The sequence below is a fragment of the Leopardus geoffroyi genome, chromosome C3, assembly GCF_018350155.1.
Source record: "Leopardus geoffroyi isolate Oge1 chromosome C3, O.geoffroyi_Oge1_pat1.0, whole genome shotgun sequence".
Lineage (NCBI taxonomy): Eukaryota > Metazoa > Chordata > Mammalia > Carnivora > Felidae > Leopardus > Leopardus geoffroyi.
The window spans coordinates 78,650,786-78,671,460 of record NC_059338.1 but is presented as its reverse complement, the minus strand read 5'-3'; the positions used below and the strand labels follow the sequence as shown (position 1 = coordinate 78,671,460).

At 41.2% G+C, this 20,675-nt stretch overlaps 1 protein-coding gene and 1 long non-coding RNA gene across 2 annotated transcripts in view; both read right to left on the bottom strand.

The window, feature by feature from the left end:
- The window catches only part of LOC123585426, a 107,725-nt gene extending 104,181 nt beyond the window's left edge, over positions 1 to 3,544 (bottom strand). The window contains exon 1 of the long non-coding RNA XR_006706157.1: positions 3,419 to 3,544. This is a non-coding gene — a long non-coding RNA (uncharacterized LOC123585426). The remainder of the gene's footprint in view (positions 1 to 3,418) is intronic.
- Positions 3,545 to 7,629: 4,085 nt separating this feature from the next.
- Positions 7,630 to 7,993, bottom strand: LOC123586757 (60S ribosomal protein L32-like). Its single transcript, XM_045456147.1, has one exon. The coding sequence runs from the start codon at positions 7,990 to 7,992 to the stop codon at positions 7,630 to 7,632; it is 363 nt and encodes a 120-aa protein (XP_045312103.1). The 5' UTR covers position 7,993.
- Between the last annotated feature and the right edge of the window lie 12,682 nt (positions 7,994 to 20,675).

Genomic DNA, 20,675 nt, shown 5'->3' with positions numbered 1-20,675 from the left:
TCCTAACTCTGTCCTCCTTCTGTGAGCTTCAGTAGCATGCTGACCACAAACTGACTGCAGCAACCATAGGCATCATTATATGTAAAATAATACCCAGAGTTTCTTTGAGGGGGAATTGTCTTTGTTTGTATCTCTCCCATGGGATTAAGGACATCTTCAATAGATGTTTCTCGAAACACAAAAACACACCTTTACAGTGGCTCTCCTTTTCCTCATTCCCACTCTCCCTACTTCCTCACTCCTTCCTGGAAGAACCTCCCCAAATAAACTTCCTGAACCTAAGTTCTCATCTTAGGCTCTGCTTTCAAGAGAATTCAAGTTAAGAGATGACATGAGAGCATGGTTTTTAACCCATTTCTCAACTCTGTAGTCTCAGTACTGGTTCTATTCTAAGAGTTCTCTCCCAGAGCACACCCGAAAGATAGTATGAGTCACTTGGACTTGTTCATGCCCATTTGGAGCTTGATCTGGTGGCCAGAATGGTGGCGTGTGCCCCTTAGCCAAGGCTGAGTCACATGCTTATCCAGAACTGGAGGTTGAGGTGAGCCACACCAATGTCACATATGTGGATAGGTAGAGTGTGTTTCCATGAAAAATCAGAGTTAGGTTGCTGAAAGGAGGGGGGATAAGTGCTAGGTAGATTAAACAACAATACTCATTCAGAAAGTCACCAGAGCCCCTTCATCTATGGTACCCAGAGGCGACTGCGACAGCAGAAATGAGTAAGGAGTCCAAAGAATCTTCACCAGGGGAGTGACATCTTTGTCAACTAGAGTTGGTAATGACCTAGAAAGTGATGGAGGAGTTCAGACAGAGATTAAGCCCATTTGTTTGATTAGTCCAGCCAAAGAATTGATAGTTCTGGATCAGGAATCCAAGACTTCAACCTTCCACAGCTGGGCTAATTGCACTGTAAAAACCGAAGTGGAAAAAAATTACCCATCCCTCTCTTACAGTGGCTGCCTCCTCAGTGATCCTGACAGCGCTGAGTTGTAAGGACTATAGAGTTATGCTCTCAAAACACCACACTGTTATAAAGATGATGGACTTGGCTCTCGGACAGGTCCCTTTCTGGATTTACTAATTCAGCCCATTAAGTCGAATCTGTGTCTATAAAGAAAAATGTTGACTCCTGATTTACTTAGCTTATAAGGCATATTTCTTTTCACACGCAGAGTGCCTGGGACAGTCCCTGACTCAGCTCTCAGCTGCCCTGCTTCTGTGATGATTTAGGAAATAACAGAATGAGTAGGCTTGCAAGGAGAGGAAAACAGATTGGGCTGGAAGCCTTCAGAGCAGAAGAGCGTTGTTCCTTGCTTTTGTCAGAAATGGGTCGGCTGGGAAGGTAGCGTGGGGCAGGGGTGCGAAGGGAGAGGTTGGAAGGCGTAGGGGAGGGGCATCTGGCTGTGCAGTAAGGACAAAGGTATTGGACCAAATGAATACATAAATCAGAGAAGATCTGATTAGGGTGGCAGTACAGTCTCGATATGAACATCCTTGACAGCCAGTGATGTCTACAGAATGAGGCTATGGGGGCAAGAGGGGGATGTGGCAGAAAGGAAAGAAGAGGCTAAATTTAAGAGACACTATTGAGAGGAACAGAAACCAGAACTTAACACTTACGATGAGAGTTTTAAAGGCAACTGGCGGAGCGTAAAGCTAGCAGCAGTAGTCTGAGATGCTGGGGAGAGGTGGGTGAGATGGGAGGAAAACAATAAATCAAGAAATACAGTTTCAAATGTAGTAAATGGAATAAATAAAGCAGAAACGGTATGAAAAAGAGGCTGTTTCTGATTAGCGGCATTAAGAGCAGGGAGGGGGGAGCATTTCTTCCGCCATGAGCTTTTCTGTGCTATTTGAATCATCACCCTGTGCATGCGCTGCTCTGAAACTTGAAAAACAAATGCCATACTTCAGCAACTACCCTGTTAGCATGGGCTACGCACCTGCCCTGTGCCAGCCACCGTGCTTGGGTTTGGGAATTAGAACATACATAAGAAAGACAAGAGGGTAAGTGTTAACATGGAGAAATCGTTCTGCTTGGGAGAAGTGCTAAAAAGGCATGGGAAAGATTTCCCAAAGAGGTAAGATAGGAGTTGGATATTGAAAAATGGAGAAGTATCCGCCAAATTAACAATGCAGCAAGGACCATAGATGCCAAGAGACCAAAATACCCAAAATATTAGAGGCATGGAAGGCAATGAAATCTTTGAGCAACTTCAAATGCAAGGTTACCAGTGCATTTTGGTGCAAGATCGTAAGGACAAGTGAGCTCAAGTCAGGAAGGGCCTGTTATGCTACATTGGTTGGAATTATATTTTGTAGACCATGGGTTACAAACTCAAATACACAGAACAATAGTTGGGCAGATAATGGAAACAAGAGCAGCAGAAGGGAAAGGCAGTGGTGGGTAAGAGATCACACGTGTTCCAGCTGAACACAAGGTACAGCAGATTGCTGCTATTCAAGGGTCCAAACCCACCATCAGAAATGTTCTAGTTTTTCCAAATAAAACTAGGATTCATGATTTTTACGTGAAACTTCTTAATTTTAAAATATTGGCAACTTTATCAGTCAGGCTATGCCATGATGTACTGTGATAACAAAGAAGCCCCCAGTGCTCCATGGTATAACATCATAATGGTTTATTTTTCACTCGCACATAGGCCAATAGGGATAGAACATCTCTCCTTCCAGTTGTACCTATGTCAGCAGGATCCCACAGCCTTCAAGGTCATTGACCCAGAAGTACATTTGCCTCTTAACGGCCTTGGCAGCAGACATCCAGGCACCCCAAAGAGTGTTTTTTTGATATCACATTTTCATTTTACAAAAAAATAATTTCAGGACGGTTGAAACTGTTGATTGGAGATGGGGATCCTGGAGGAAGGATTTATTATTTTTTTTTAACTGCTTTGGAGAGCAATACTGAGGACTCAGGGCAGGACAGGACAGGACAGGAACAGTAGGACCAGAAGAGAGAAAGGATGCCGATAAGTGGCATTAACTCTCTCACTTTGCAAATAAACAGGGTGCCCGCAAGGTTTCTGTGAAATGCCCAAGGTTGCAAAGTTAATAAGCAGCTGTCCAGAACCTCTTTGTGAATCCAGTACACTTTCATCACATTGGTAGAATGGTCGAAAGGAAAAGTAATGGAAATATAAAATCTTTGACTTTGAGAATTAGGCTTTGGGGAGCTTATCTAATGCAAACACTCAATGCCATCGGATTTCGTTCATAACTGATTTTAAATGTGAACCCCCTCAAAGATATTACTTTCTTCTTAACTTATAAGACCTGCCAATGGGTAAACATCAAACAGATAATGTATTCATTTTTTAACCTTGATTTAGACTCTTTTCCTATTACCTTCTGGGAAATCCTCAGCTTAAGAAAGAAATGTTTTTATCTTTCTCACCTCTAAACGTGTCCTAGTGCTGGAACAGTAAGCATTCTAATCAGTGCAGCTCCGAACCATCTGTGATGAGATTTCTTCGGGAGGATTCATCTCAGTCTCAAATGCTCAGAAGTAGTTAATCCACTTGAGCCTAAAGCAGAAAGAAAACAGAGAAAGGAAAACCGTCAGGAAGGAGGGAGCACATGCGTGGGGGAGAGAAGATGGATTAAACGGAGCAGTGCTTTTTTGCCCTAAAGCTCCAGAAAATGAGAACATAATGCATCTGTGGAAGATCACATAAAAAAATTAATGTTAAGCCAAAAGTTCTAATATTAATTACAGGGAGACTTTATAGCGGGCACCGCGTTCGCCATTTTATAGGATCATTGCAGTTCACCTGCCCCATTTCCTCACGGGGCAGCTGAGGAGTCCCCCCTTTCACAAAGGAGCAAGTTGAGGTGGAAATGCACCAGATCACGAGCTACCAGAGATTCCTTGTTTTTTATACCCAACGCCCGAGTTTTGCTTTTTTCCAATGTCCTATGTAACGGTCATATTCAGATTCAACAAGTGTTTATCAAGTATTTACCGTGAACTCCAAATACGGACACAGTTCATCTCATTTAATCCTTCAAATAATCCCATGAGGTCAGCATTGTTCCAGTTATTACAGCAAAGGAAAACCAAGTGCAAAATAATGAGATGCCTGCGGTCTTGTTCTGGGAGATACGGGCCAGAAACTCAACTTTCTGATGAAGGGGGCCCTCTTCATTTTGCCATCTTTATACTTTCGGTGGGAAAATCTTCCTGATAATGAGTCTCTCTAGGCTTCCTGGTCTCATCTGGTCTTACTCTTTTTGCCTAGAGGACCTACTGAAAGAATATGTAGGAGGAGAATAATTTTAATTATGACAACCATTTGGGGACATATACATCATCACCATGTAGCCTTATAACAGCATGAAGCATATGTTAACAGAACAGCCAGTATAATGATGTCCTTAAGGGAAATTACTTTGGTGAAAAGGTAAATAGATCTGAGTGTGAAGACGGTCTCTGGGGCATCTCTGTTAGGAGAGTTTGAGAAAACGTTTTAAACTTTATGGTTCTCACACACAAATGCCATTGTTGGAACATAATCCAAGTGGATTAAACATCTGGATGATTATTCATGAGGCTGAACATACAGTAAAAATATATACGCTACAAGTGCAAGACATGTGGGAAAATGTGACCCACAATCAAGGCATAAAGTAGTCAATAGAAACAGTCCTGGAAAAATCCAGATGATGGAAGTAGCAGACGAAAACATGCAAACAGCTCTTGAAATCACGTTCATGGAAAGGGTGGGCATATGAGGAAATGGAGAATCTTAGCAGAGAAACGAGAACGACAGAAATGAGCCAAATGGAAAATCTAGGGCTGAAAAGTCTAATATCAGAAGTGAACAATTCACTGGATGAGTACACTGAGATTTTTGTCTTAGTGTTCCAAATACTGGAATAGGATGATAACACTTCCAACTATGATTATAGAGATGGCTATTTTTAACTTCAGTATTGCCATATTTTGCTTTATGAAGTTTGGAACTCTGTTAGTAAATGCCTAAGTGTGATGGTTAGTGTTATATCAACTTGGCTGGGCCATGGGGTACACGGTTATTTGGTCAAACATTATTCCAAGTGTTTCTGCGAGGATATTTTTGGTTGAGTTTAATATTTAAATTGATATACTGAGTGAAGGAGATTGCCTGGACTAATGTGGGTGGGCCTCATCTAATCAGTTGAAGACCTGAATAGAAAAAAAGGACTGACCCTCCCCCAAATAAAGGGGGGTTCTTCTACCTGACTGCTTTTTTTCTGAAACACTAATTGTCCCCTGTCTTTGGACTCACACTAGGACACGGGCTTTTGCTGAGTCTCAAGCCTGCTAGCTTTTGAACGGGAACAACACCATCAGCTCTCCTGATTCTCAGGCCTTTGGACACACACTGGACCCATACCATCAGCTCTCTGGAGTCTTCAGCTTGCAGACTATAGATCTTTGGGCTTGTCAGCCTCCATGGTAGCATAAGACAAGTCCTTACAATAAATCTCTTTTGTGTATATGTATACACATCCTACTGGTTATGTTTCTCTGGCGAATCCTGACTAATATAATAATTAATCTGGATTGTTATGTCTTCCTGGAGGATGATTATCTTGCACTATTTGTCAGGCAGTTTCTGGGTCTCCATTTCCTTGGAGTTAATGGAGCTTTATAAGTTTCCTTTGGTGGTGTCATATTTGCCTGATTCTTCATGACCCATGTAGCCCAAATGTTCTGTGCATTTGAAGGAGCCAACGGCTCTTCTAGTCGTTATAGACTGGTTTCAGCAGATAAAGACTTTTTCTTGTCAGTTTCCTGGGCATTGCCAGACGGCATTGCCTCTGGAATCATCGTCATACTGGGCTGGATCCAAGACTATCTGGGCTGTTGCTGGGTTTGCAGTGGTATCCGGGGCTGGTGGACCTGTCACCAGGGAGTTGGGCGGGCATGGGTCTTGTCTGGTCCCTGAGTAGACGGAAATGCCTCCAGGACTTTGTTCAGTAGGGTGGCGCTGAGTCAAAGGTCCATTTCAGAGTCCTCAGTTGGGTCCACAGACAGTTGGCCTGATACCAGCTTTGTGGTAGGTGTGGCCCCTACCTATTCCCTGAGAGGACTCCTGCCTGGTCACTGGGTGGCCCCTTGAGAGGGCAATAGTGGCACCCAATCATGGCTGAGGGGGCTGGACCCATGTACCATGGCTGCTCCAGATTTTACAGCCAAGACTAGAGTCTGCATACCTGCCTCTGGAGGCAGAGATGGGCATACTTTGCAGCCGGTATCTGAGGGGGCAGGTCTCTCTGGGCGTGGCTGGGCGTGGCTGGGCGTGGCGGGGGCTGGACTGTGAGGCTGTTTCAGGATTTGTAGTCAGTCTGAGGTTTGGGGCTCACTCTGGGGGCACGGGCAGGTGTGTGTCCTGCTGGGCTACTGCTCATGTCCCACAACTGGCAGGGGTTAGAGTCGCGGGGCCATTTCAGGATCTGGTGCTGCCTCCAGGTTGTCTGCTCTGCCTCTGGGGGGCAACGAATGGCCAGGTCTCCCACGGGGCACCTGGGTCAGTGGGACCGTTGCAGTTAGTGGCTGGGAGGGACTAGAGCCGAGTCGCAGGATCATTTCTAGGTTGTTGGGCTTCCCTTCAGGGGCATGATGGGCTTGCCCCCTGTCAGGTCCCTGGACCAGCGGGACTTCTCACAGACCGTGTCTGGATGGTCTGGAGCCAAGCACAGCGACATTTTAGGATCTCCAGGGGTGCCAGCGGGAGTGCCTCTTGCTGGGATCTCTGGACTGGTAGGACTGCCCTGGGACTAGCTGGGAGTGGCTGGAGCTCAGTTAAAGGGCTGTTTCAGGGTGGGTTGTGTCCAGGGGCTCCCAGACCGAGACTAAGAGAGTCTGAAGCCAGGTCATGGCTTCAGGGTCCACAGCCCAGACTAAGTAAGGGCTGTGGCCTATTACTAAATGTATGGGTGGGTGTGACTCCTCCCGGTCCCTTAGCATATGGTGCTCGTGACAACCAAATGGGGCTGTAGCCTAGTCTGCAGGGGCACAGAGCTGTTTCTGGGTCTGCAGCCAGGACCAGTCAGTTAGCCACCTGGGTGCGGGCTCTTGGTCTTGGACTCTACCCAGGTATCACAATGTTCGACCTGGGTCCCAAGGCTCCCACAAAGGCACTTTTGCCCAAGGATTGATGCCAAATCACTGTGCCGCAGGTAGATACAAGCAGAGAACTTTGAATCCCACCATCTTGCCAACACCATCTAAAAGTGTTTTCATTTATTACTTATTTTAAATTTTTTGGCAGTTCTCTGGTTTTACTTTTTTTTTTTTAAATGTTTATTTATTTTTGAGAGAGAGAGAGAGAGAGAGAGAGAGAGAGAGAGAGAGAGGACATGAGCCGGGGAGGGGCAGAGAGAGAGAGATACAGAATCCAAAGCAGGCTTTAGGTTCTGAGATGTCAGCACAGAGCCTGACGCGGGGCTCGAAACCACGAACTGTAAGATCATGACCTGAGCCGAAGACAGACGCTCAACCAACTGAGCCACTTAGGTGCCCCTAGTTCTATGGTTTTATTAACACAAATACCACACACACATAAGCTAAGCTGTGTATTCATTTTCTTTGCTGTGCAGCCCAGCATTGGAACTGGTGACTCAGATGGCCAGCGAGGTTGCTCTTTCCACAATGGCCTTGCGGTTCTTGGAGGAGACATCGGGGGCAAGCTCTGTACAGTAAGATTTGTTGCACATCAGCAGGTCTTCAAGCTCCTTGACGTCGTGGACTGGGAAATTCCAGAAGCCACCAGGCAGCATGTGCTTTGTTTCCTGGTTGCTCCCATAATCAATGTTGAGCATCAAAATCTGGCCCTTGAATCTTCTGTGCACCCTATCGTCAATGCCTCTGGTTTCTACCACTTGTGCTTCATTTTGACATATTTTTTCTGACTGGGGCAGGATGAAGTTCTTGGTCCTCTCTTTAATGATCTTGGGCTTCACCAGAGGTCTGAGGGCAGCCATGATGCCGAGTAGGAGATGGCCGCTAACCTCTGTAGGCTGCCCCAAGGAAGTGACAAAACTGTGTCTTTAAATCTCTGATCGATTTCAAGGTTTCTCCGGGTCTTTTGCTTTCAGCTGATGATTTTAATTTTTAAAACTGTTGTTTGAAATTTTTGGTTTGATGTTCCTTGTTTGGTTTCTTTTATACTTATCCCATTTAGAGTTTTCTCAGTTTATCAGACCGTTCATTTTTTGAAATAATTTTTCTGCCCTAGCGTTACTCTCCTTTCTCTCTAGACATTTAATTACTCAAATTTTATGCCATTTTCTTCTTATTCTATCAAAAATTCTGGTGGTTCTTTTCTCCCCTTTCTTTTGTTCTTCTGTTCTTTGCCTAGCCTAAAACTGACAGCAGTTCAAAGCCATCTTATTTTGTTCTGTTGTTATATAAAGATTATTTTGGCTCTTCTGGGTCCTTTGAATTGCCACATAAATTTTAGAATCAATTTGTCAATGCTAGGAAAACAATCTTGTTCAAGTCACATTGAATCAATAGATGAATATATATTTAGTAACCATATGGTAATCACCAATAAAGAGAATAGAAATATGTGCTTTTTTAGCAAAACAATAAAAAAGGGGATATATTTTCATCAACCTCACAAAGTAAGAAGGGGAAAGAGGCAATTAGAAAAGGATGGTAATCTGGAAAAAAGGATTAGTGGATAGACATATATCTGAGTATGCCTGTAATCACAACACATAAGCTAATTAACCTTTTAACGAAGGTTATCAATAACAATAATAATAAGAAAACTATCTATTTCTACCTCTTATTGATCACAAGAGACCCACCTAAAATAAAATTGCAGAGTAAATGAGATATAAGTAAGAAAATGTATAAGATGCATATCCTAAGTAAGGGAATGTTGACAAAGGCATATCATTATTTTAAAGAGTTGAACTTAAAAGTAATAGCATTAATAAGAATGGATGTTCACTCCTTAATATTAAAAATAACAACAGTATTTGGCACATAGTGGACATCAATTATTATCTCTTGAAGTAATAAGTGAATATAGCAAGAGGGAAAAAAACCATGATTTTATGCTTCTCTAAAGAAACTGATAGATCAAGAATATTGAAGAACTGGAAAGTATATAAATTATTTAATTATTTGAATAGTACAATGAATGTAATGTAAAACTCTACACCCAACAAAGAGAGATAGGATTGTTTTTATGAACACATTGTCTCTTTAAAAAACTTGACCATAGACTAAGTCACAAAGAAAGGCTTATATTCTTAAGAAATTCTAATAATCTTTATTGTAAATAAGAATCACCTGTTAAGCTTCTTAAGCCACAAGATAGCTGGCTTCAATTCCTAGAGAGTCTGATTCAGTAGATTGAGGTGCAGCTTAAGAATTTACATTTCTTGGGGCGCCTGGGTGGCGCAGTCGGTTAGGCGTCCGACTTCAGCCAGGTCACGATCTCACGGTCCGTGAGTTCGAGCCCCGTGTCAGGCTCTGGGCTGATGGCTCAGAGCCTGGAGCCTGTTTCTGATTCTGTGTCTCCCTCTCTCTCTGCCCCTCCCCTGTTCATGCTCTGTCTCTCTCTGTCCCAAAAATAAATAAACGTTAAAAAAAAAAAAGAATTTACATTTCTGGGGCACCTGGGTGGCTCAGGCGGTTAAGCGTCAGACTCTTGATTTCAGCTCAGGTTATGATCTCGCAGTTCATGGGACTGAGGCCCTCATCAGGGCTCTGACAGTGCAGCGCCTGCTTGGGATTCTGTCTCTCTCGGCCTCTCTCTCTCTCTGCCATTCCCCTGCTCATGTGCACACATGCCCCCCCCCCCCCCAAAGAAATAAGTATATTTTTTAAAAAAGAATTTACATTTCTAATAACTGTTGGCTGATGACATGGTACAAGTCCCTGGACCACACTTTGATAGCATATTCTCTGGCAACAGTATAAATGACTTCAAAATCAGTAACGGAAATGTATCTGAAAGAGAAAAAAAAAAAGCATGTGCCTAAACATTTTTTTGAAAGCTCTCCTTAATTACTCAGGGGTTAAGAAAAATATGACAATGAAAATTGCAAGATATTTTGAAATGAACTATAAAGCAGTTAAATCAAAACCTCAGAGATTAAGTCAATGTGATATTTAGAAGTATATGACCTGATATGTATTTATTTATGAGAATCAACAATATAGGAATTAAATGAGTTATAGTTTCAATTCAAGAAGTCAGAAACAAACAAACAAAAATAGTTCTATTTCTGGTAATGAAGACCTACCTTGTAGCAGTCTAAAACTCCTGCTGAGAACAGAGAGAATAGATGGACAAAATACAAAAATAATTTGAATGTACCAAGGAGTCACTTATGGAGCCAGAATTAGGACCATAGAGAGAAGGGAAATGCATTGGGGTGAATCCAACATTTTATGTCACTTTTTCCTGCAAGGCATTCATAGATTTTTACGTATTCCAGGCTGAGAAGTTTAGCAAAAAGAGAATGCTAAGGAGTAGAGAAACTAATCATAACTTTGGCACCCTCTTGGGGCAAGAGAGAATGACATAGACTTTATGGCTATGGAAATAACCAATATTTAAGAAGCAAAATTGCCACAGATTAGGAAATGCGCAGTACAGAGCCTGGTAGCCTCACCTTTGATCACTCAAGACATTTGCTTATTCATCTTTGCAGAAAATCAAAAGATTGCAGCCAGGAGATGGACGAGCTGAACAGCTAAATGGAGCATCATGTTGGGGCTATTTATAACTTAGATTTCTTGGTGACCAAGAAAAAGGAGTGCTGATAAATAATCAAGATGTCCTCCAGATATTTATAAATGTATCATTATATATTCCTAGGGAGAAGAGCAAAGAAAAAAAGTAAATTAGGTTTTATAAAGAGTGAAACCCAGTTTCAGACAAACTTAATTGATTATGATAAACTCATAAACTAACCAAACTGACATATGTAGAATACTGAAACCAGCAATTTCAAGAAACACAATCTTTTCAAGCACCTATCCGATGTTTACAAAAATTAATCAAATGATGGACAATAGACTAGTCTCAGCAAATGTCAAATATTAACACAATTGAGAATTCATTCTCTGCCTACATGGGAAATAAGCTAGAAAGCAGCAACACATAGAAATATTCCAAATATCTATTTGGAGATTAACACATATGCTTATAAATAATATATGAATCAATATAGTAATCCTGAAGGAAATCAAAAACACTTTGAGGTGGATGTAATGAACATAATGTCTGTCAGAAGTTGTGAGATCTCGTTAAAGTATACTTACAGCTAAGTTCATAACCTTAAATACACATAATAGAAAAGAAGAAAGGTGGGAATTCAAAGATATAAAATTTCATCTCAGGAATTTTGACAAAAAAAAGGGGGGGGGGACAATTAAAATTTCTCCTAGGAGGAAATAAGATGGAGATCAAAACAGAAATTAATAATAGGAAACACGAAGGAGAGAAAATAGACAGACATAGCTATTCTTTGAAATGAAGAAAAAAATTGATAAACATTTTGAAAAACTTACCAAGAAGAGGATGATGGTACAAATTACAAACATTAGGGCCATAAAAGGGGATGTTGCCACAAATCTGACAGACATTAATGTGACAAGAGGATAAAATAAATGACATTTTTCCCAATAGACATGAAAATTTATATTAAAAAGACAAATCCTAAAACTTTCTAAAACTGACACAGAGAATATAGAAAATACAAATAATCCTAAATCTTCCTATTTTATTTGTTGTTTGTTAGTATTTTATATGTCCATTAATAATCTTGTAAGACTGATAGGGGCGCCTGGGTGGCTCAGTCGGTTAAACGTCCGACTTCAGCTCAGGTCCCGATCTCACGGTCCCTGAGTTTGAGCCCTGCGTCGGACTCTGGGCTGATGGCTCAGAGCCTGGTGCCTGCTTCCAATTCTGTGTCTCCCTCTCTCTCTGCCCCTCCCCCGTTCATGCTCTGTCTCTCTCTGTCTCAAAAATAAATAAAACGTTAAAAAAAATTAATAAAAAAAAGACTGATAATGAGGGCAATGAATTCTTCCAGCAGTTTAAGGAAGAAAAACTGAACTACACATAAATTCTTCTAGATAACCATAAAAAAAGCAATTCCTTTCAGTTCATTTTATCACACCAGCACAACCTTGATACCAAAACCCAGTAAGAATATCTTCAGAAAGAAAAATTACAGGTTAATATGCCTAAAAATGATGATAATTCCATATTTTTAGGCAACCAACTTGTTGGCTAAATTTTAACACTGTAACCAAATTAGGAATAAAACAAATTTCCCTTACTGCCACATGAAATCTATAAGGAAAGGCACATATACACTTCATAAATAGTATTGTTAATGATGGAATGTAGAAAACTTCCCTTCATAAAATTGGAAAAAAAGACAATGATGCTCAACAACATTTCTATTAAATAATTTACAGAAAGCCCTACAAGTCCTATAAGTTCAAGATCAAATAAATTCAAAATGGCAAATAAGCATGGGAAAAGATCTAAAAATAGCTTGTATTAGGCAACTGTAAATTGCCTAATAAAATAAATAATTGTATGCTAAAGACATAGCATTATTTGTTATGTATTTGTCAAAACCTATAGAATTTTGTAGCACAGAAAGTGAAGCATAATGTTGAAAAAACATTTTTTTTAATTTACAAGATCAGGACATCCCAAGACAGAATGCAGACTATGACAAAAGAATCTAAGTGTATTACAAATGTATGAGACAATCTCAGTAAAGGCGTACAAATGAACAGTTGTGATATTACTGTAACATACTGGAGCAATTAAGTAAATGGATGATAAAAGGAGTCCAGTTTTGCACTGTTGGAGTTAGGATTTACAGATAAACAAGTCAAGAGGTTAGAATGATCCATGCAATCATGGATTCGAATTGGAAACATCAGTATGAACTCATGTTTAGTTCAGTTTGATCAGTGGTGCTGAGCCAATCTGATATCCATGAGAAAACAAAGTCAAAACTGAGTGATCAGACAAACCTTGGCTCCCACCTGACGTTATATGAAAATTCACTTCTCCGAGCGGATTGTTGATCTATGTGTGAATTGTGAAAGGTAAAACAATAAAGCTCTTGGCTGTGGAAAGATTTCATAAATCAGATACAAAAGCCACTAGTAGGAAAAAGCTAAAGAATTAGACTACACTAAAATTAAGAATGTAAGTTTCCACCAGAAAGTCACTAGGTAAAAGAAGATATTTGCAAGAAATGGATTTGACAAACACCTGATCCAGAATCACAAATGGGGCTTAAAATTTATAAGTGAAAGACAAACAACCCAATATAAAAATGGATAAAAGATTTGAACAGGTACTTTATAAGAGGAGATATCCAAATAGCAATAAGCAATGAAAAAGTGCTCAATAAATAACTCATTAGTGCTGGGGAGGTCACAGCAGAGAGGATGTGACTGCTGGTTGAATTGTGAGTTGGATCCCAGCCATTGGAGGCTCCTCATTCCTTTCCCTGTCCTCGGAGTGTGCATTCCACTTGTCTTCCCTGCTTCCAGAAGCTGCCCCAAGGACCCAGCCTTAGACAGAGATGTGGTTGTGCCGAGACCATCTGGAAGGTACCCGTGACTGAAACTAGTTAAGGCCTTTACATGCACTTAAGATTTGACAGACAGATACAGAGATCTGCTCCTCTCGTAGCATGCAAGACAAGCCTCGCAAGTAAGTTCCCTGCTTCTGAAACCTGCCACCTTCCAATCTGGAGGAGCTCACCTCTTTCTTCAGTCTTTCCCTGCCCTCCAAGTACAGGGGCCAGTTTCACATTAACCCAGGAAGGTCCACAGGGGGTTGCAAACCAACAATTAGAAGCATGTGAATTCAAACCAAGTGAGATATCCCTACCTGCCACCAGAATGCCTAATGTTAAAAAAAAAAGTCTAACTATAGAATCTATAGTTAGGGAGGTGAAGCGATTGTAACTCTCGTTTCATTTTGGAAAAATGTTTGGCAGTATCTGCTGAACTTGAATATACACTTAAACCATGACCCAACATTTTCACTTCTAGACACTCACTACAAGTGCATACCAGTGAACAACAAAAGTCAAGTGCAAGGATATTCATAGCAACTATTTAACTTTTGAGAAATGGAAATTCCCATCAGTGATAGAATGGGTAAAGAAATCAATGTGTATTATTTATCGAAAGAAATATTATATATCAGTGAAAATGAATAAATTACATATACACGTGACAACATGAGTTAATATCACAACACAATATTGGATTAAAGAAGCCAGACAAAAAGGAGAATATGTTCTATGATTCCATCAATATGCCTTGTAAAAGTAGACAAAACCAACTTGTGTTGGTAGAAGTCAGGATGGTGACAACTGCCACAAAGGAGAGCAAAAGAGTGACTTAGGGGGGGAACTAGGAGGGTTTCTGGGGCTGGTGATTGTTCTATTTCCTGATCTACGCTGTGGTTACATGCATGTGCTCATATTTTGAAAGTTCACTCAGCTTGTGCTCATAATTTGGGCACTTTCTGCATGCACAAGAAACTTCAGTAGAAAAAAAAACTATCAATGCTAGAAAAAAGACATAACTTAAAGAATGTAGAGGCCACAAATGATGGAGATAGGAGCAAAAACTAATGTGGGAACAAAAAGGGTAAAGAAAATCAATAACCAAAGTTGCTTTTGAGGGAAAAAAAAATAAAACAACAATAAGAAGGCAAACCTGTAGCAAATCTGCCCAAGAGATAAAGGGGAATAATTTTTTAAAAGAATAAATCTCAATCCAGAACTAAAGGGTTTTTTTTTTAAAAAAAGAATATTTTCTTAGTCCTTCCCAGCTTGTGCTGTAAAGCTGTGTTTATTTGAGACTTCCATTTTCAAGTGCTTTTAAACTAGATGAGGTTTATTTTCATCTTTCTTTTCCTTAATTCCAAAGGCAATGGTCTACTGTTTGTGACTCAACATTCTGGATTTGCATAATAGAAAACATGCAATTCTTTTTAGAATCTCAAGAGAAATATTTTAACACATTTGTCCTTTTCAGCATCATTACCAGTTATGACACTAACATCATGAAAAATACTAATACTCATTCTAAAATAGTCACAAATATTGAGTTTGACTTGTAATACATTACCTTCTATTCAACAAGAGCTATGCATTTAGCCCTTGGTTTTCATTTGTAATTTATTGATGGCATCAGCATATACTGAGTTTCTAGTAAATGCTGGCCACAGGTCTAGACCCTACAATGCAACAGTGCATAAAACACGACCCCTTCTCAGGGCGCCTGGGTGGCTCAGTTGGTTGAGTGTCCGACCTCAGCTCAGGTCATGATCTCATGGTTTGTGAGTTTGAGCCTCACGTCGGGCTCTGCGCTGATAGCTTGGAGCCTGGAGCCTGTTTTGGATTCTGTGTCTCCCTCTCTCTCTGCCCCTCCCCCGTTCATGCTCTGTCTCTCTCTGTCTCAAAAATAAACATTAAAAAAAATGATCCCTTCTCTAAAAAAGCTCTATTTCCATAGGGCAAAGACACGGACACACATAAACAATTGTGTTGGCAATTATGTGCCAACAAAAAAATAAGTGTGGGGTCATATGGAGGCTCAGAGGAGAAAATAATTGTTTGTTTAGAGGACAAGCTGAATACCGCAGGAAAAATTAGCATGCTGTCCTCAGCAGGTACACGGTGTGTAGGAAGGCCCAGAGACAAGTGTGGGACTGTTCAAAGGGCTCTATCTGTGAAAGACATAGCAAGCCGTGTTAAGATGCTCAGCTGCAGCCTACAGGCAGAGGAGAGCCCCAGAGGCTCCTACACAGTTAGGTGACGAGGTCCAATTTGATTTTGAAAGACAACATTCTGTTCATTTTGCTCTCCAGGTCCTTTGAGTGTCTCCCACCACTAGGCCGCACCATGAATATCTTCACATATCCCTGATTTGGGCCTTGCAATGTTCCATATTTAGTCTGCTTTTCAAACACTGTCTGCCGACATAAAGCTCACGTGTTCATGGAACCAATCGTGACCCTCTGTCGTAGCTAGTTTCTCCCCCCACAGTACTTGCATGTTGACGTGCACTTACACTGTTATAAGATCCAACCCGCTGAATTATATTTCCGTATAGGTCATGTCCACTGGACCTTGGGATCTCAGATAACGGTGGGCCCTGTCTTACTTGTAGCCTTAGTGCCCTGAAGAGTTCTAAGTACATATGGGTATTTCATCAAAGTTTATCAAATGTAAATCTCAGTCATGCAGTTTAAGCAAATGGTCTATCAAATAACTGTAACCAGCCAGATGAATTTTTATATCGTGAAATATTCAACAATATTTCTGTTTGATGATTTTAAAGTTGTTTTTTAAATCAGTATCTGCCTACATTGAAAAAAAGTCATAAATGCTTTAAAAAGAAGTCAAGAAAAGATTCTAACACTTGCTGGTCACTAACTAGAAGCTAGCCTATGCTAGGAATATTATATGCTGGGTGATGGCTAATTTCATGTGCCATCTTGGCTAGGCTTTAGTGCCCACTCAGTTGATCATGTGTCAGTCTAGATGTTGCTGTGAAGGGATTTTTTTTAGGTGTAATTAACATTTAATTGGAAGACTTTGAGTAAAGCAGGTTACCCTCTATAATGTAGGTGGGCCTCATTTAATTAGGTGAAGGGCTTACAAAAAAGACTTAGGTTCCTCAAGGAGAAAGGAATTCTGCCTTGTGACTCGAGACTGCAACAGCAAAAGTACTCCTTCTGGAATTTCCACCTTTCCAGCCTGCTTGAAATTCTGGACTTGTTAGTACCCACAGTCGTGTGAGCCAACTACCTGAAATCTCCCTCATACGCCTGTCATCTCCCTTCTCTGCTTCCCTGGAAAACTCTGACCAGTACAACATGATATCATTTAACCACCACAACCAGCTTCAGAGCAGTATCATTCTCATTTTTCACAAAATCATTGAAGGCCAGAAAGTTTTAAGTATCTTGCAGAGCCAATATGGCCGACACTACTATGGCCCACCTATATCCATTCCCCACAGGGTGACTACATAGTCTGATTTCCCTGAGACTGTCCTGGTTTCAGGATGTAGGATGCCCTTAGGCCCGGGAATACCCCTCATTTGGTCATCCAGGGGAAGTGTATTTCCTGCCCTTGAGCGAAGCTATGTGACTTGCTTTGATCAATACCATGGGAGAAGAAATGGGCTGTGAGTTGCTTCTGGATGGAAGTATCGAATCACCAGTGCTTAACCCTCCAGCCTTCTCCTCCACTGCAGCGGCGATGGGCGATGACTGTGTTGAACTGGACATGAACGCTGAGCCATTATGCGGGATACTTGCCCCCAAATATTTCCCTGAACACCACTACCTGACTCTGTTAAGCCACTGAGATTTTGGTGATTTTTCATTTCATTTCGTTTTGTTACTTTACTTCTGGTTATGCTGTTCTGTCTTGAATAGTGGAGGGGAGGGCTCTATAGTTTTTCCATGGCTACCCTATAATCAGGAAAAAGCAGTTTTTGTTTATCTTAAGTAGATTGGTTGAGGAAGGAAACTTGTATATCTTTACACACAAAGAAAAAGGGGCTAGTTGAGAAACACAGACCACTGATGTCAGAGAAAGAAAGCTCTGGAGGGCAGGTGTGATTGGAAAATGTGGTTGGAGAAGGAGGTGCAGAGAAAGCAAGGCTTGCACCAGAGACTGAGAATGGACAGCTCTTTCTCCGAGGGTCTGGGGAGCAGCTGAAGGACAGTGACCCTCGTAGGGTGAGGGAGGAGAAGTTGCCATAAATGCCATTGCTCTCAGAGGAGTGCTAGACAGGGAATCCTTGGTTAAAAACCTTAAATAAGTCTTTATTTTTCCTCAAAGCCTATAAAGTAAAGGTGTGGGCAACATGTTCACTGAGATTTGACATTTTATGATTGTGGAAATTCTATTCGGGAGCATTACAAATACACTTAGATTTCCTTCATCACCAGGAAGTAAAAACAGAAAATCTAAGATCAACTCAAAGACCAGGCACAATAAGGAGGCACTAGCAAGTGTGTTAGGGCTTTTAATCAGCAGAATTCATCATGGTAACCGTGAACGGCTTTGTAGAGTCTGATCTCCAATTGGCCTCCTTAACTAGATGTGTATCATAAAAGACTTGACTGGTAGTTTGTCGATAAGAATAGACAAGGGTAATTTAATAATTAGAGACAGTAAATGTTCTTTCCTGAAAGTGAGGCAGATATGAGGCAAAACAGTATGAGAACAACCCAATCCCATCCAAGGGTTTGAAGCTCCTTCACCCAATGGTCAGGAGAAAGTCCATGCCTTTGACAGCTCTCTGCGTCTGAATCTGAGAGCCACCGCCTATACGTAGGTGTCCCTTAGCACCCCATTGCTGCCCCCACCCAGGTGGACTTGAGTGTTTTCTATTGTCTCTGCATTTTAACAGGAATTTAAGTGAACACTTTCCTAAAAACGTACTTGACGTTTTTACATTGTATACCTTAATATTTGGATATGCAGATTTATTTGTGGTGAATTCCCAGATGTCAGAGTTGAAAGAGTTCCTTCCAGATGAATCAACACACTCAGAGAGATGAAGTATTTTATCCAAAGTCAAACAACAGTTTATTTGCTAACATTCGATGCATGCACAGTGCTAGGGGCTGGGGGTATAAGAGGCATAGAACATGTTTTGTACTCTGTGGCGAGGCTAGCACTGCATCTTAACCATGAGCTGGTTCTCTGGGCCAGGGAAGAGAGATCAACTTCTTCTGCCTGAAATGCCTCTTGTCAAAAAGGAAATTTGCAGAAGAAAATGCATTTAATGAACATTAAATGGAGAACGGAGAAGGGCATTATGAGCAGCGAGGGATCGTATGTGAAGACCTATGGTGTGGAATTCTTTGGAAGCAGAGTTTTAGCGTGTTTGAGAGTCTTGACTACACATTACAATAATGCAGGAAACTTTCAACAAAATACGGATGCCGAGCCCATCCCAGAGCTTCTGTTCTATTGATATTCAAACATCTTCATACTTCTCAATAATAAATATTGAGTATATCAATTCCTTGTAAAATGAAGAACCTTCTCACAAAAGTCTGAAATATGAATTGAATGTTAAAAGCCTTCTTATCTTCTTATCCGCTCCCATGATTTTACAAAGAAGATAAAGACTAAAGAGAATTTACTTGCTCATAAAATACCAAGAATTTCCATCAAAGCTGGCATGTTCTCAAAACCATTTTTTGTTTTCTCTTCTTACAGAATTGGTGATACAGACTGGGGCCCCCTGAGGGTTTACTGACTCACAACATTTATTTTAGAGCATGAGAATACGAAACCTGGTAACTACCTGTTTTTAGCCAGTATCTGGACGACAGGTCAACTAAGCCTAGTGTGGTCTTGGTTCAGCCAGACTTCCCTCAGAAAAAGCCGTTTCCACTGAGTATTAGTCAGCCTGGGCTGACATAACAACACCACAAATTGGGCGGCGTAAGGAACAGAAATGTTCTCGTAGTTCCAGCTTGTGTTTTTCATTGTGATGCATGCGAATCTTTAAGGGAGGATTTTAAAAGGAGGTGAGAGTTAACTCCGTTTTGATTATTTATCACGGGATTTTCCACTTGCATATGAACGCCTTAAACTTGAAGGATTAGGGTGTGTTGTGTCTAACTACGCCTTGGAAGTCTTGCTCATGCCTGCCTGGCAGACAGCAAGCTATGAAACCAGCTCTGTGCACAAATTCATTTGTTGTTTTCCTTCCTGTATGATGTAGAGTTAAAAAAATAAAAACCGAGTTATCAAATGCCCTAAGTATTCAATACTGGACTGTTTAAAAAAGACTCATAACAGCCAACACAAAATAGAGAAAGCATTTGGACTTTGGAATAGACAGAACAGATTTCAAATCCCGGCTCTCTCCCATGCTCTGAGGGAATGTGGAAGTTGTATAAACCCTCCCTGAGCCTCAGTTGCCCTGTCTGCAGATTGCAGTTATAAACACTAGCTTCATGTGTACTGTGAAAATCAAACGTATCCATTCAACACCCTCTGAACACCTAACCAGTGCCAGTATTTACAATATTTGCGAAGTAGCCAACTACGGTCACTGCCCAATCAAAAGAGATGCTGCCCATTAAAACACAAAACACGGGCGCCTGGGTGGCGCAGTCGGTTAAGCGTCCGACTTCAGCCAGGTCACGATCTCGCGGTCCGTGAGTTCGAGCCCCGCATCAGGCTCTGGGCTGATGGCTCAGAGCCTGGAGCCTGTTTCTGATTCTGTGTCTCCCTCTCTCTCTGCCCCTCCCCCGTTCATGCTCTGTCTCTCTCTGTCCCAAAAATAAATGTTGAAAAAAAAAAAAAAAAAAAAACACAAAACACAATTAGGGTGCCTGGGTGGCTCAGTCGGTTAAGTGTCCGGCTTTGGCTCAGTTCATGAACTCTATAATTCGTGGGTTCAAGCCCCTGTGGGGCCCTGGGCTGACAGCTGGGAGCCTGGAGCCTGTTTCGGATCCTGTGTCTCCCTCTCTCTCTCTGCCCCTCCCTCCTCACACTCTGTCTCTGTCTCTATCTCAAAAATAAACATTACAAAAAAATTATAAAAAATAAAAACAAAACAAAATTAAAACAAAACAAAACAACAACAAAAACACAACCAA

Bases quoted from the DNA above. Each gene is read 5' to 3' on its own strand.
- LOC123586757 (XM_045456147.1), bottom strand. From the start codon at position 7,992: ATGGCTGCCCTCAGACCTCTGGTGAAGCCCAAGATCATTAAAGAGAGG.